Source organism: Amyelois transitella, chromosome 4 (assembly GCF_032362555.1).
Source record: "Amyelois transitella isolate CPQ chromosome 4, ilAmyTran1.1, whole genome shotgun sequence".
NCBI lineage: Eukaryota > Metazoa > Arthropoda > Insecta > Lepidoptera > Pyralidae > Amyelois > Amyelois transitella.
This window is the reverse complement of record NC_083507.1, coordinates 8,096,100-8,110,628: the sequence shown is the minus strand read 5'-3', so window position 1 is coordinate 8,110,628 and position 14,529 is coordinate 8,096,100. Positions and strand designations below refer to the sequence as shown.

General features: G+C 38.6%; 1 protein-coding gene across 2 annotated transcripts; it reads right to left on the bottom strand.

The window, feature by feature from the left end:
- Positions 1–303: 303 nt before the first annotated feature.
- Positions 304–14,098, bottom strand: LOC106136936 (elongation factor 1-alpha). 2 transcript variants are annotated; one of them, XM_013337623.2, is made up of 11 exons: positions 14,024–14,098; positions 11,845–12,063; positions 11,237–11,386; positions 10,027–10,246; positions 8,553–8,698; positions 7,795–7,927; positions 7,373–7,488; positions 4,178–4,267; positions 2,396–2,516; positions 2,051–2,217; positions 304–1,525 (listed from the first exon to the last, which is right to left on the bottom strand). In XM_013337623.2, the coding sequence occupies exons 2-11, from the start codon at positions 12,016–12,018 to the stop codon at positions 1,454–1,456; spliced, it is 1,389 nt and encodes a 462-aa protein (XP_013193077.1). In that variant the 5' UTR covers positions 12,019–12,063; positions 14,024–14,098; the 3' UTR covers positions 304–1,453. The 2 variants fall into 2 exon arrangements, with proteins under 2 accessions (XP_013193077.1, XP_013193076.1); XM_013337622.2 differs by lacking the exon at positions 14,024–14,098 and adding an exon at positions 13,650–13,737.
- Positions 14,099–14,529: the final 431 nt, after the last annotated feature.

Here is a 14,529-nt window from a genome sequence, read left to right as displayed (position 1 = left end):
GGCACGCGCGATTAAGATTATGATTTAGGTCGTAATTATATTTATTACGACCTAAAACGGGACAGAGATCAGTTTTCGCGCAATTAGAAACCGGAAATTTTTTCCGCCATGATCTGACCGGGACTATGGGCGAATATACGATAACTACGCCAATCAGGCAGAGATTTCATACATACTTAGGCGACTTTTGTCTAGAACTTCTCACGCAATACACGAATTTAATTTTGAGTTAAGGCGGAACTGCAAGCAATACTAGAATGATTTATGGAATTTACAATTAAGAACTCTTAGATACCAGTAGCTTCTTTATTGGTTTATCAGGGTAAGGTCTTTACAAAATTATTGAGAAAATTACAAAGTCACATTTAGCTTAAATGAGTCACGAGTTTGTTTTCCGTACCTATGTGACCGTCAGGGTAGGTACTTTGGTACAATAATAAAGCTAGATATACATACATGTATAAAATGAAAGATTGGTAGATACATTTTAATGTTGTTAATTAATGTGATAGCAAAATAAAAAATTACTTCGTAAAAATTTTTTCAGCCTGACAACCAATGATATTTTTTTACTGTTACAAGAAACAAAAATTACTTTAAACTACCACTTACAAAATTCAAATTTCTTCAAACGTTTTTAACGCCTTTTTAGTTTTATCTGCTAATTTCAACTAAGAGTATTGATTTACAATCAACTACTCTTTTAATTTTCTACACTCTGATGTTTACCTTAAAATACTTCAACCATTTCATGAAATTGTAAATAAAATGTATCTACAGGAAAACTAGCTTTATACAGTAGTTTTTGTTGTTATCAGAAAACATCAGTAGCTAGAAAATTTTTCCAACAATATGACAATCAACACAGTTTCAAATAAGTAACTGTTTTTAATACAACATAAAACATATGAAAATTTTCTGTAATACTATCTAAATTAAATGTATAATTAAAAACAAAAGTGAGCAAGTGGTGCGCTAGGAAATGGTTCAAAAATTCAATATTTTCCACAATACTTTTCCTCCTAAACTCTTTGCGATGGAAAAATAAAACGTAACGAGCTTTCAAGTACGGAAACTCAAACTTGTCAAGTAACTTACGACTAAAATAATCACAAAGACATAAACTTAACACGTAAGCGTAACTAAAACGTACTAACTTTAAAAATATCGTGCTATGATAAATGCATGTGTCGGGGACGAGCGTGATGTCACCAGTGAAGAAGCTCCGATTGTGGGGAGGCGCTAAGGGGGGTTGTACACGGGTGGGATTCAACAGCGATAATGGATATCCTTTAGTGATGCTGCATGCGCCGCAACCATCGTCTGCCCGCCTGGAGTGTGACATCGGCTTTAGAGTGAGGCTCGCGTCAGCAAATGTAATACGGGATTGAACTGGCGGCCCGGCGCTGGCGGTGGTTGTCGGCAGCAAAACTTTGTTTAAAGTGCCCCATAGTTATTTCTTCTTCTGGGCCTTCTCGGCAGCCTTGGTAATTTTACCTGTCGTGACTTCCTTGAAGGTAACGCTCTGAAACAAAATAATAAAATCATAAAAATATCCGAACGAAAATGCAGTTATCATAATCATAGCTACGATAGACAGAATTATTAGGAAATTTGAGTGCATTTGACCTTAATCTCTTTGATGGTAAACAAAATGAGGACTGCGGCTATTGCGGCTATAGCCAATAACGCGACGACGCCATGAGCGTTGCTATTTAACATACTACCGCCGTTTAACATACGAATGTTAAACAGCGAGTATGTTAAATGGCATTATCAAACGGATTTAGCAAATATATGTATATAACTTTCAAAGCAACATCGCCGTAGCCGCAGCTCCCCAGGCTTAACACCCTAGACTTGCGGAAGATCTTTCCTTTCTGGCGATCGCGCCCGAAAGATCGCTCCCGCTATTATAAGATATAACTTCATTAGATCATGCAAAAAGCCTCATGAATCAAATCGTATCATCCAAAAAGCATCATCTAAAAATAGATCTTTCCCAACTTTTTTCCCAGATGTGGTTTTCCCAATAGAATTTGAATCCTACCTTGATGACGCCCACGGCGACCGTCTGGCGCATGTCGCGCACGGCGAAGCGGCCGAGCGGCGGGAACTCCTGGAACGACTCCACGCACAGCGGCTTGGTTGGCACTAGTGTCACGATGGCCGCGTCGCCAGACTTTATCGACTTCGGGTTCTCCTCTGTTGTTTTACCTGTCATCAAGAAAGATATGATTTTTTTCAGTTACCTGGTTGACTGGAAGAAATTCCTCATGGGAATAAGTCCGCCGTTGTACATTTCTAAGGTCATATTATGTACTAAAAATTTGTCATGTACAATAAAATATTTACTAATAAACAATCATGATTATGAAACTTGACATAGACTCACCAGTACGACGGTCGCACTTCTCCTTGATCTCGGCAAACTTGCAGGCGATGTGGGCCGTGTGGCAATCCAGCACCGGTGTGTATCCATTGCTGATCTGCCCGGGGTGATTTAGCACGATCACCTGCCAAAGCACCATTCCAGTGAGTATACTGCTTTATGTTCCCATTCATTTAGAGCGTGTCAAGAGTAAGTATTGTCACGTTTATGTTAGATTTTCCAATTTACCTGCGCAGAAGTGTAATTTTTGTATGGCGCGAAAATATTTGGACTCTCGAATTGAACCTGTCCCGCCCACTATTATGAGCGACAGAGCTGGCTGGAGACATTTTTTATTTTTGTAGTCGTTATTTTAAAATTGCTTTATCTTCCCAGTTATTAAATTCTATTTAGCGAGTTTCGTCCCAATTAAGTCATTATTCCCGTGCCAATTCTTATTCGTTTTTCTAGCTCATTCTGCCGTGAGTATGCTTCGGGGCCAGAGAACAGTTTCCCGAATTTTTTCTTTATTTTGTCTCGTATTTTGAAATACCTCAATTTTTAAAACAATTGGCTCACATTATCCCTAGCGATGTCAATTCCATCAATACTCTTTTATATTTTACTATCAACGCGTACTGAATCTACTTGGACTACATACTCAACTGTTGCATTTTAAACAATTAAGAAACTTCAAAAATATTTGCTGAACTATGCCAAATTGAGATCAAACCAAGAATGAAGACAGTTAGTTATATCTGCATGCATCTATTGAAATAGGGATTTTTTGTTTACATAATAAATTAATAATAGTGAATGTTTCCTTAACTTTGTTATCAATGATTATTAGAATGTGTAGTGTAAGTAGGTACTTTGTATCAAAAGAATTTAGTAGGAAACGGAACATCGCATTGCAAAATTTGAAGATATTATCGCTTTATTTACCAGTGACCGGATTCGCTAATGATAACTACCTACCTACCTAATTAAAAATATATAAAGAATTTACTAGTTATTAGGCATTTCTAAAAGTACTCGTACTAATTAAATTTTGTATAATTCATAATTGATTTACATATTTTGTGATTAGGACAAGTAAGTATATACCTATGCTAATCACATAACTACTTACTAAAACCAAAAAAAAAATTATTAAGTGTGATGTAAATTACTTAACGTTACCTATTGTTGCAAAAGTGCTTCGATACGATCAAAAATGTGCAAAAGTGTTATTTATTTTTGTATTAATATGTGATTAAAGATAATAACTATATTTGGTTAAAGCTCTGCTTATCACAAAAAGACATAACTAGAATAATGGGTTTATTAGGTATGTACGGGAGCGATTTTCTTATAAATATTTACTTCTAGTATATTCTTCAAAACTTATATTGGCTGTAATCCTCGGAAATTCTTGGTCCGTGATAAGGGTAAAAGGGTAAGTAAAAACATGAACACACACCACGTCCAGTCAAGCAGAGCTACCTGCTAATCCCGCGGGACTTCTGGGACAAAATTATCTCACTGGTCCCACCATGGGACAACTCAATGTGACTAGTGGGATAGACCGGACATCTAGACCTAGCTGGTTACACCAAGGGGTCATGTTTTGAGGGTGTACTTACATAACTTACAAGCGTAGGGGTCCGATTTCTGAAAGCACGTCAAACCTTTGGGTTGTATTGTAGTTTTATGTTTTGTGGATGTAAAAACTCTGTTCTGGGTTGGGAGACCACAGGGAACTTTACAGGAGGTTTTCTTTTTGCACAGGACTACTTCTCTTCCTTTTTCTCTTCTCTTATTTACCTGAGCAGTGAAGTCGGCAGCGCCTTTAGGCGGCGCATTCTTGGAATCTCCGGCCACGTAGCCGCGACGCAGCTCTTTCACGGAAACGTTCTGTAAGTAGGTATAAAGATACAAACAATAAAAAGACGATCAGGTTCAAAAGCATGTTCATATATTACTATTTCAAAACTTGGACTTTTTTTGGATATTCTCCATTCGACTTTTATTTTTTCACGTTGTATATTTACAGTATACAATACAGTATGGTATACGAGTATATTTTTTATACACAACCCTAAAACAGAATGGTCACTGGATTATGACGTTCAGACATTATCCGACCGTATCAGTTTAAGTATGGAATCACCCCATATCGCCGTGATTTCAGGAAATTCTTCTTCGAATCGATAATATCGGCTCAATGTTTTCGTATTTAAATTATCAAAAGGAAATGAGATATTTTGAGGTGATATAGCCGATTGCAACTTCAATGTTTGTGCCGTAGTAAGACAATATTTTTGAAGTCTGTACCTACATAATCTAAGGTGCTTTGTAGTTACATTATTGTAGCAACCGGCGTTATCTAATATACTTACTTATATTATCGACATATGTATCGTGTACGTTTTTTAATCATTTTAACTTTGGTGTTTTCGGACTTTGGCCTAAAAAAACTGGGCGTCTTTCGAGCATCGAATCGTTCGAATATTAGGCAATTATTCGGTATTCGCCCGAATAACAGGTACTATTCGGCCGAATGCCGAATACCAAATCATGTAAAAAAGACACGTATATTACTCAAATTATGTATCTATTACCAAATTACAATACTTTAGTAATTAAAATTGACCAGTGGTAAGTTATCTATATCTATATATATAAAACTCTTCCGTTACTGAGTGACTGACTGACAGACAACGCACAGTCGAAACTACTGGTCGTAGACAGCTGAAATTTGGAATGTAGGTTCCTTGGGATATGTAGGGGAGCACTAAGAAAGGATTTTTGGAAATTCAACCCCCAAGGGGGGGAAAAGGGGTAAAAACGTTTCTATGAAAAATCTTATTCCTTGGGTTTATAAACTTGAAACTTGGCATGAAAACGTACATAGGCAAGTAAATATGTTTGACATTATAAGTTTTTTCAAACTACCCTCCAATCGTGATTTAGGGGGTGCGATTGGGTGACTGATTTATTAACGCACAGCCGAAACCGCTCGGTATAGGAGTCTGAGATTTTGAACAGAGGTTCCTTTAGTAACATAAGTGAGCACTAAGAAGGGATTTTTGAAATGTCAACCCCCAAGGGGGGGAAACGGGATAAACTGAGCCGGGGCTGCGGGAAAGTTCTAACGAGATACCGTGGCCCCGGAACGCAAAGGGCAACTGAAGGAACGAGGTGGGTTTTAGTCAGTAAAAGTCTGACACTCCCTTCCGTTCCACCCAGAGCGGGAGAGGTCATTTGATGATTTCCCATCCTTAAAAAAAAAGACTTTGTATGACAACTTTCAGTCGTCTCTTTAACATACATAATAACATACATAATCATGTACATACATGCATAACATTAATAACATCACGCCTTTAAATCCCTATTTTGTGTTAACACTACCCATACAAACAGCTAAAAGGAAACAAGTGAAGAGACAAAATTTGTCCGCATCCATTTTCACCTAAATTCTTAACGTTAATGAGATTTACTTTTTATTATCAGGTCAACCTAATAGCCTCACATGTACGTATAACTTCGTAAGAATTTTCTTTCAACTCCTAACCGTTGAGGAGTTGTACCTTCCATCATCAGCTCATTCACATGGGATGATGACTATCAGACGCAAATACTTAAACAGAAGGAAATCCTGTAAGGCCTCTTCGTCCTATAAATCCTGTTTTTTTTTTCTTTTGAAACGATGATTTTGTCTCGCTTTACTTTTTCTATATAGATTTGTATGTATACTAATATTATAAAGAGGAACAATCTATTTTTTTATATGTTTGTTTGTTTACACATGTAATCGATAAACTCCGAAACTACTGAATCGATTTCAAACATTCACCATTAGAAAGCTACATCATCCCTGAGTAACACAGGCTATATTTAATTCCAGTTGTAACAAGATTTCAGCCTGTGGAAGAAAAAGCCCTGTCGAGATCATTAAAAAACGCTATATATAACCGAATTACACGTGGGCGAAGCCGCGGGCGGAAAGCTAGTGTATAATAAATCTGTAGAAGGGTCAATTCTGTACATTAAAAATATTGAAAAAATAAATAGCAGGGGGGGGGGGGGGTGTTACTGGATCGATACCAAACCCAAATAAGTGATTAAAATTTTTTTGTCTATCTGTCTGTCTGTATGTTCTGGCATCACGTGAAAATTAACGGTATGATTTCGATGAAACTTGGTATAATTATACCTCATTATCCTGGGCATAAAATGGGATACATTTTATCCTTGAAAAATACGTATAACCTTTCACTATACACGCCACTTCCATGAGAAGAAAGATAAACTTTAGCAAATTTCGAAAGGGTTGGGAATTGTTTTTCGTTTGCGAACCACCACTTGTAAGGGTCGGCCTTCCGATCTATGCGAACTGTTTTCAAATAAAAATCCAACTGGTTTGCCACAGCACTCTTCTCCACGTCCACCTCATCATTAGCATTTCGCATATTATCTGTTGCGACTTCCTCAAAGCAGTTCCAGAAACTGTCATGTATTTTGAATAGTCCCATCATTTTCTATCATTTCTTTTTAAAAAAAAGTTGCGCAAGAGAAAGAATTTATATATCTACGATCAAAGTTTACATCAGATGGTAAGTGTAATAGTGATATTGAAAGGAGAGTGAACGCGGGGAACAAGGTGAATGGAGCTTTGAATGCCTTTATGAGCAGTCAGAAACTATCCAAAAAGGCTCGACTGGCTGTGCATAAGGGCGTGTTGGTCCCGACATTAATGTATGGGAGTGAAAGTTGGGTATGGCAAAAGAAGCACGAAAGCAGAATAAATGCAGTGGAAGCCGAATATTCGGCCGACGAATATTCGGCGCTTCTGCCGACCGCGTTGCGGAATATTCGGTATTCGGCCAATTCACTATTCGTAGCAACTCTAGTGTGGAGGCCCTGATATCTGTCCTCTACTACTCGTCGTCCTGTGCGCTACAGTAAGTTTTAGCCCCTTAATTTTAAGTTGCTACTGCCTAACTGGCTGCCTACCTTTACGTTGAAGCCCACATTGTCCCCGGGCATGGCCTCCTGCAGAGCCTCGTGGTGCATCTCCACAGACTTCACCTCGGTCGTGATGGCCGCCGGCGCAAACACCACCACCATACCTGATTGAACATAAAAACTGAAGTTTTTGCCGTGCTAAGTATATCATAAAACAAATACATATTTTCTTCTTCCTTATGTCCTTAAGTCCCTGTGAGATAAATCTTCAACTGTCTGGAGAGGAGCCCTCGGTGCACCATTTACCAAGATCTTGGATTGGGTTAGTCAAACCTAACCTACTTATATTGATTAAAGTTGCCTCCAGTGCTGCGGGAATGAGGAGGCTTCCTCACTATGTGTTAAACACCGTAAGAGCATCGGTTAGTTTATACATATATGATTGATTAGACATAAGATGCAGTACTGACCAGGCTTGAGTATGCCGGTCTCGACGCGGCCGACGGGTACGGTGCCGATGCCGCCGATCTTGTACACGTCCTGCAGCGGCAGCCGCAGCGGCTTCTCCGTGGGCCGCGACGGCGGCTGGATCGCGTCCAGGGCCTGCCACATAACCGTTATATATATACCGTCTTGAAGTCTATTCCCGATATAGCCCCCCTGAAGACTGTTATCAGACGGTCGTTTGGCGTACGATCGGTTCGAGGTTATAATTTGTCGTTCACCCGCCAAATATTTTAATCTTTGAGCAATTTATAGACAGAGTAAATCTTTCAAATATCTTGTCGCCTAATCTCTCGTCCCGGAGAATAGTCGAACCGTCGTCGGAGAATAGTTTCAGACTCAAAAGATTTCTAACTTGACAAATAGCAGCGTACATCCAATGTCTTTCCGCTAGGTTGTGAATGATTTTTGATGGTCGAAAGTCGAAAAAAATCTAACATGTGGTTTTCACACCCTACCCTTGCTGAGACGTGTTTTCATCCTGATCGTTTCTGCCTCATCTGCTGTCCATGTGCAGCAGCAGCAGCACACTGCAGTGCGCACTAGAGTATTTATACAGGTAACGACGCAGACGGATTTTTCGAATATTTTGTACTCACTAAATTAATGGAATACTGAGAGTACTGAAATTGACATGTTTTCTGTTCTCTATTTGCTACCACTCCACATATTATTACTAAAGAAAGTACCTACATTATCAAAGATTCCATTGGGTAATAATTACCTCGATGAGCGTCTTGCCCTCAACCTTGCCCTCCTTGCGCTCAATGTTCCACCCCTTGAACCAGGGCATTTTGTCGCTAGGCTCCAGCATGTTGTCCCCGTGCCAGCCAGAGATCGGCACGAACGCGACCGTCGCAGGGTTGTAGCCTGACGGAATACTTTTTATTTGTAACTGGATTTCGTATTTGGAGGGTAAGATATCTCTCTGAGATCTCTGATCCGCGAGCAGAAATACAATATAGAAAAAAATCGTATATCCATGATCGACGAAACGAGGATACATAACAATCTTTGGCTAAGAAAGTTAATTTGTTAATGACCTGTAGCGCAGGTCTCTTCGGAGTCCTATTTCAGGAGCTAGTCTCTTCCCAACGTTACACGATTGCATTACCTACAGCCAAATTCAGCACGTACGAAATACTAACCATAGAAATAAGTACTGTATTGTCTTAGATTTTAGGAAGAGAAAATAAAGATTTTTATTATTATATTTCTCCTCTTGGGTTTCACGGGTCTATACACCCCGGATTTTTGAGAGGCTTGCGTGGGGATATAAATCCAACACGTAGAGGCCCTTTGGAGAAGTTGATGTTATGTTGTTCTCCTGCCAAAACCCGTTCCCGGCCATATCAATACACGATATGTCCATGAACAGGTCTCGGCAGGAGGTGGAGCTATTACAAAATAAGGAAAAGAATGATGGGTTATGGAGTTGACGTTTGGATGGATTTAAACTGGGCTATTGCTGGAGAAGTTCGGACACCTGCCATAATCATGAATACGTGACTATTATGTGGCAGGTGGTGACTCGCCACTCACTAAATGGGCCCCTCAAATCAGTCACCATGATAAGCAACAAAGGGGCAACATCGGCGTGGGTGGCTAAGGATGTCGAGAGGTGAGACTGCGGGGCGTGAAATCGTGGTGATCCAGTCAGGCACCCCCGGCGTTATGACATTTTACACTTCCATCCTTCGAGCGTATAGCTCTCGCGACTCCACTCTGACCGGCCGGTTAAGGCAAGCCAGAGGTAGGGGTCCTGTCCCTCATCGGTTTCCACTCCGACCTTGGCGAAGGAAGATCGGAGGCGAGGAACAGGGGCCTCCCCTGGGAGCACTCAGGTCCGTGGGGTCGCTACTCCCCAACAGCTCGCCACAAGCTGCCCTGCGGAGACTGATTGCACTGGGAAGGTGACCCAGGGGGCGATGGGGTCGTCACGTCCCGACGCCTTTATTATATTATTATTACTTAAACTTCTGAAGAAACAAATCCAAAAATACCTACTTAAGTGCAAACTCCGAACTAACTAGGTAGTAGGTATGCTTCTGTTTGTTCAATAAAAAAACTGAACCAAGAACAGCTCTTATCAAGCTCTGTAATGCAAATTTAACAACCCTGTATGCCGGGTCGTCATAAATCGTCCGCTTTAAGACTCTTTTCGCTGGAAAAAAGACTTGACACATGAAATAACTCACCAATTTTCTTAATATAAGAAGAGACTTCTTTTTTGATCTCCTCATAGCGGGCTTCGTGGTACGGCGGTTCAGTGGAGTCCATCTTGTTGACGCCCACGATCAGCTGTTTCACACCGAGCGTGAAGGCGAGTAATGCGTGTTCGCGTGTCTGCCCGTTCTTGCTGATGCCAGCTTCGAACTCGCCGGTGCCGGCGGCTACAATAAGTACTGCACAGTCCGCCTAAAGAATAAATGACCTTAAAGACTTGAGTTGAGTTGACTTAAGAAAAAGGCTTGATCAAAGCTCTAAAACGTAATTCCTTTACTTGACTATGATTTAAGATATAGATATAGCTTTGTGAATGTTAATTCTGAATAATGCTGCCACTGCTGTTCCGAATAATAAAGCGCTTAATAATGTTAGTAGAAATTTCAAGGCTATAAAGTTTGTCGAAATTTAATTCATCTTTATCCTAAAAACAGTTAATGCATTTTCGCGAGTCTGCCCGTTCTTGCTGATGTCAGCTTCGAACTCGCCGATGATACGTACTTCGCAATCCGCATAAAGAACAAATTGAGAGTTTGAAAACTTGAAAATTTTATATGTTAGAAATTAATATATTTTTTAAACTTATCATTTCAAGAAGACAATTTTGTAGTCCTGAAAGGTTGAGTTTGTATATAGGTCCTAGGTACTTAGTAATTTCAAGGCTCAACAGTTTGACGGATATTGATGATATGTAAAGATAGCTTGTGAATGTAAGTTCATTTTAATAATGCAATATTCTAAAAGGATTTGGGTAGGTCAACCCATTGCAAAATACAATAAAAAACCTTAAACTTCACATAAAGATCAAGCAGCGTCTGAGAACACAAAAGAGCACAGGTCAAATTGTGTCCTTTATACCGGTTCATCAGACCATACCATATTGTGTCGTAACATGCATGCTATCGAGTTACAAATCAAACGTAAACTCCGCTTGTCTCGAAACAAGTGTTTACATAAGGGAATAATTAATATGCACATTCATCTAATGAATTTACAATGACTCAAAAAAGGATGAATTCCATTGCAAAGGTTGTGGAGGTCAGACATGCTAGTGACGCTTCTTGTAAACCTTGTCCAATCCAGGATCGTGGTCAAAAGTTTCACCACTCTCCAGATAGTGAGAATGTAACCGGGATTGACGGTAGGTGGAAGACTAAGGCATTTCAATATTCTCCCCCTTACCTGCGAAGTGCCAGTGATCATGTTCTTGATGAAGTCCCTGTGTCCCGGGGCGTCGATGATGGTCACGTAATACTTCGCGGTCTCGAACTTCCACAGCGCGATGTCTATGGTGATACCGCGCTCACGCTCTGCTTTCAATTTATCCAGGACCTGACAAGATTTATTTTTATTATTAATACCAGAATTTATTTAAGAATATTTAATTACTAAATAAAAATACTTACCACAAGGTTTGAATAAGCTCGTGTAGGAATTTTCAATGAAATTTCTTAGCCGATCCAAAGTGGGGTAATTTAGTTTAGCTGTTTCAGTGTGATTCCTAGGAATCATTGTAATTCCTAGCAATTAGAGACATGATAAGAGATTGAGTGATCTTAAATCATATCCAGCCAGTTTTGTCCGAGTAAGTGGTGAAGACCCCATACATGATGTTTTCTAGTCATTTAATTATACAACATCCACTGCAAGAGAATTTATTTATATGTCGCAAGAACCCGCCCGTACCACCCAATAAAGTTATGAAAAAAAATACGGTCGTATTGAAGTCGGTTAAAAATGGAGTAAGACTTACAGCAATTGGACAAACAATAAATTTTTGGTAAACCTACCCACGCATATTTGAAAGAACCCTTGCCCATCTCTTGAGCCTCCTTCTCAAACTTCTCAATGGTACGTTTGTCTATGCCCCCACATTTGTAGATGAGGTGGCCGGTAGTGGTGGACTTGCCGGAGTCCACATGGCCGATCACGACGATGTTGATGTGAGTCTTCTCCTTACCCATCCTGCTGGACTCGACTGTACCGAATAAGCGATTTCAACTGGAATCCTGTACGATCACACAGAAAATAACATCGAGATGTTGCCTTCGGGAGAGATCAATAGTAATAAATAGGTCGCCTTGTGCATTTATCATATATTTTATTTTTTCGTTAGACTTATATCTTTTTGTGATATATAACATACGGTGTGCTTTCGTGCACTTTAGAATAGAACCACTCCATATCTTTCCTATGGGTGCCGGAAAGGCGACTAAAGGATAGGCTTATAAACTAGGGATTCCCTTGTAGGCGATGGGCTAGCAACAGCTTTCACTATTTGTATCTCATATCCAACGTGAAGCCGTAAAGATGAAAGTGACCATTTAGTTTTTTCGAGACTGTTGGCCCTGTCTTCCCCACGAGGGATATAAACGTTACTATATGTAAGTATGTATGGAAAGGACAACTCTTTGTATTTGTAGTGCCACGGAGTGGCTTTTCTTCTTTAATAAACAAGATTTAAAACATATAATTACTATAAAAAAAAATTAAGTTTACTTGGTCGGTTGCCCAATATCAACCAATATCCGCAAATTGCTTTGCTCCGCATAATGAGATTAAGAACAAAGTACTCCATAAAAAAATGCAGCTGATACATTATTTTCATAGATCAACACGAAAAGTTATAATAAATGTCCCAACTAGACTATTCATTTTAGTTATAGTGAGCTAGACCAATCATGTGGTTAACGACTCATATTTTTGCAAACAGCAAAAATGATTTCTTCTCTTTGCAAAGTTCGAAAAATATCCTTTTTGTTTTTTAAGTCTACGAGTAACGTGTTGAATGCACATCGTATGCATCACGTAAAATAACTCTAAGTAATAAATTGCAATATGGTCCGGGAAGAGCTAGCCGGGCTTGCGCATAGGTCGTCGGGGATGTCGATACAGCGGCGTACGACCTACGCTTTTAGTCCAAATATAGACAAAACCTACGCCTACCGACTCAATAACACCTTAGTACGAAATTGTTAAATTTATTCCAAATATTTTTCAATAAAATGTTAAGTCCTATCTTAAATTTAATAAACATCGGATATGTAACTATGTACCTACAACAGCGCCGAAAATCGTTAACTAAAAAAAATATGTGGGCAATGATGGGGCAGTAGTAATTTCGCGCAATTATTTCGCATAAGTTATCCTACGTCTATTCCTTCGCCTAAACGCATTGTCACAAAGACTCGTGTGCATTCGATCTAATAATAACATTGGTTATCTATAGATGCAGATTCAAAGATGTTTTTGCGAAGATATGTTTCTAAATTAGAATAATCACATGTCGCATTGAACGTTCCATAGATGCCGGCGACGCACATGGGCTTCTTGCTCAAACGCGTCCATTTTGTGCATGTCTGCATCTTACTTCGATTCGACCAATAAATAACACAATAACAACCAATAAATAAAATACTCCAAATATTATTTTAGAGCTTAGACAACAGAATACACGACAAAACTTAGGATTTCAAATAGGAAAATGTGAATTTTTTTGATGTCTACAAACCATACTTACTTATCTACTTTTGAAATGGATTAAGATGCAAAATAACAAAAAATATATCAATAATTTATATTTAACCATACTTACCTTTGCAAAGAATAAAATAATTTTCAGTAAAAGTTCAACGAGCGCGTTATGTGCAAAACACATGACGAGAAAAACTAGGAGGATGATTAACTATTACACATTCATCGCACGACAGTGTTACAAATATTTGTTAAAATTATCGATAATAATCGTTTTGCAATAACAAAATAAAAATAATAACTGAAACAATTGCGTAATTTAAAAATGCTACCGGTGGAATTTGTCAGTGAATTTGTTGGATATGTGAGGTGAGTTTTATTTGATAAAATTATACAAAGTTACCTCGACATTTGTGTCGTATTCAAAATTTTGTTTGTATTCGGTATAGTATTCTTAAAACATGTAAAATTTATATTAAAAAAATAAAATCTTACCTCTTGCAGCCGCAGTCACGAATTTTCCGAGCAATTTTCGAGCATGCGCCGTAACCGGCTCGCCCGGGAAATACAATCAATAAAATCGAATAAACTACTTATTTTTTTTATTTTATAATAAGCTTTGATATCACTTAAAATAATCTTTTAAATATATGATATTATTAATGAAAAGCACTGACTTTTACGTAAGGTTATTATATTAGGGTATTTCTATAATTTATTTATTTAGGCAAGATGAAAACCGGAAGCACGTACCTATTTTCTTTTTCTGTTAATGCTTTTCCAATAGATTGCCAGTATTTGTTCCCATTAGAACGAAACTTCTTACAAAATATTATGTTCAACTTTCCGCCGCCTATTTAGAAAATTACCTACGCTTTTGTGTTTGTAATAATTGAAATATAGCTACATTATGTAATGGTTTTCTTAGAAAATCTTAGACGAAGCATGGACTAGTATAATACATAGACAACAGGTACTTAAAATAATCGCAATAGCAGTAG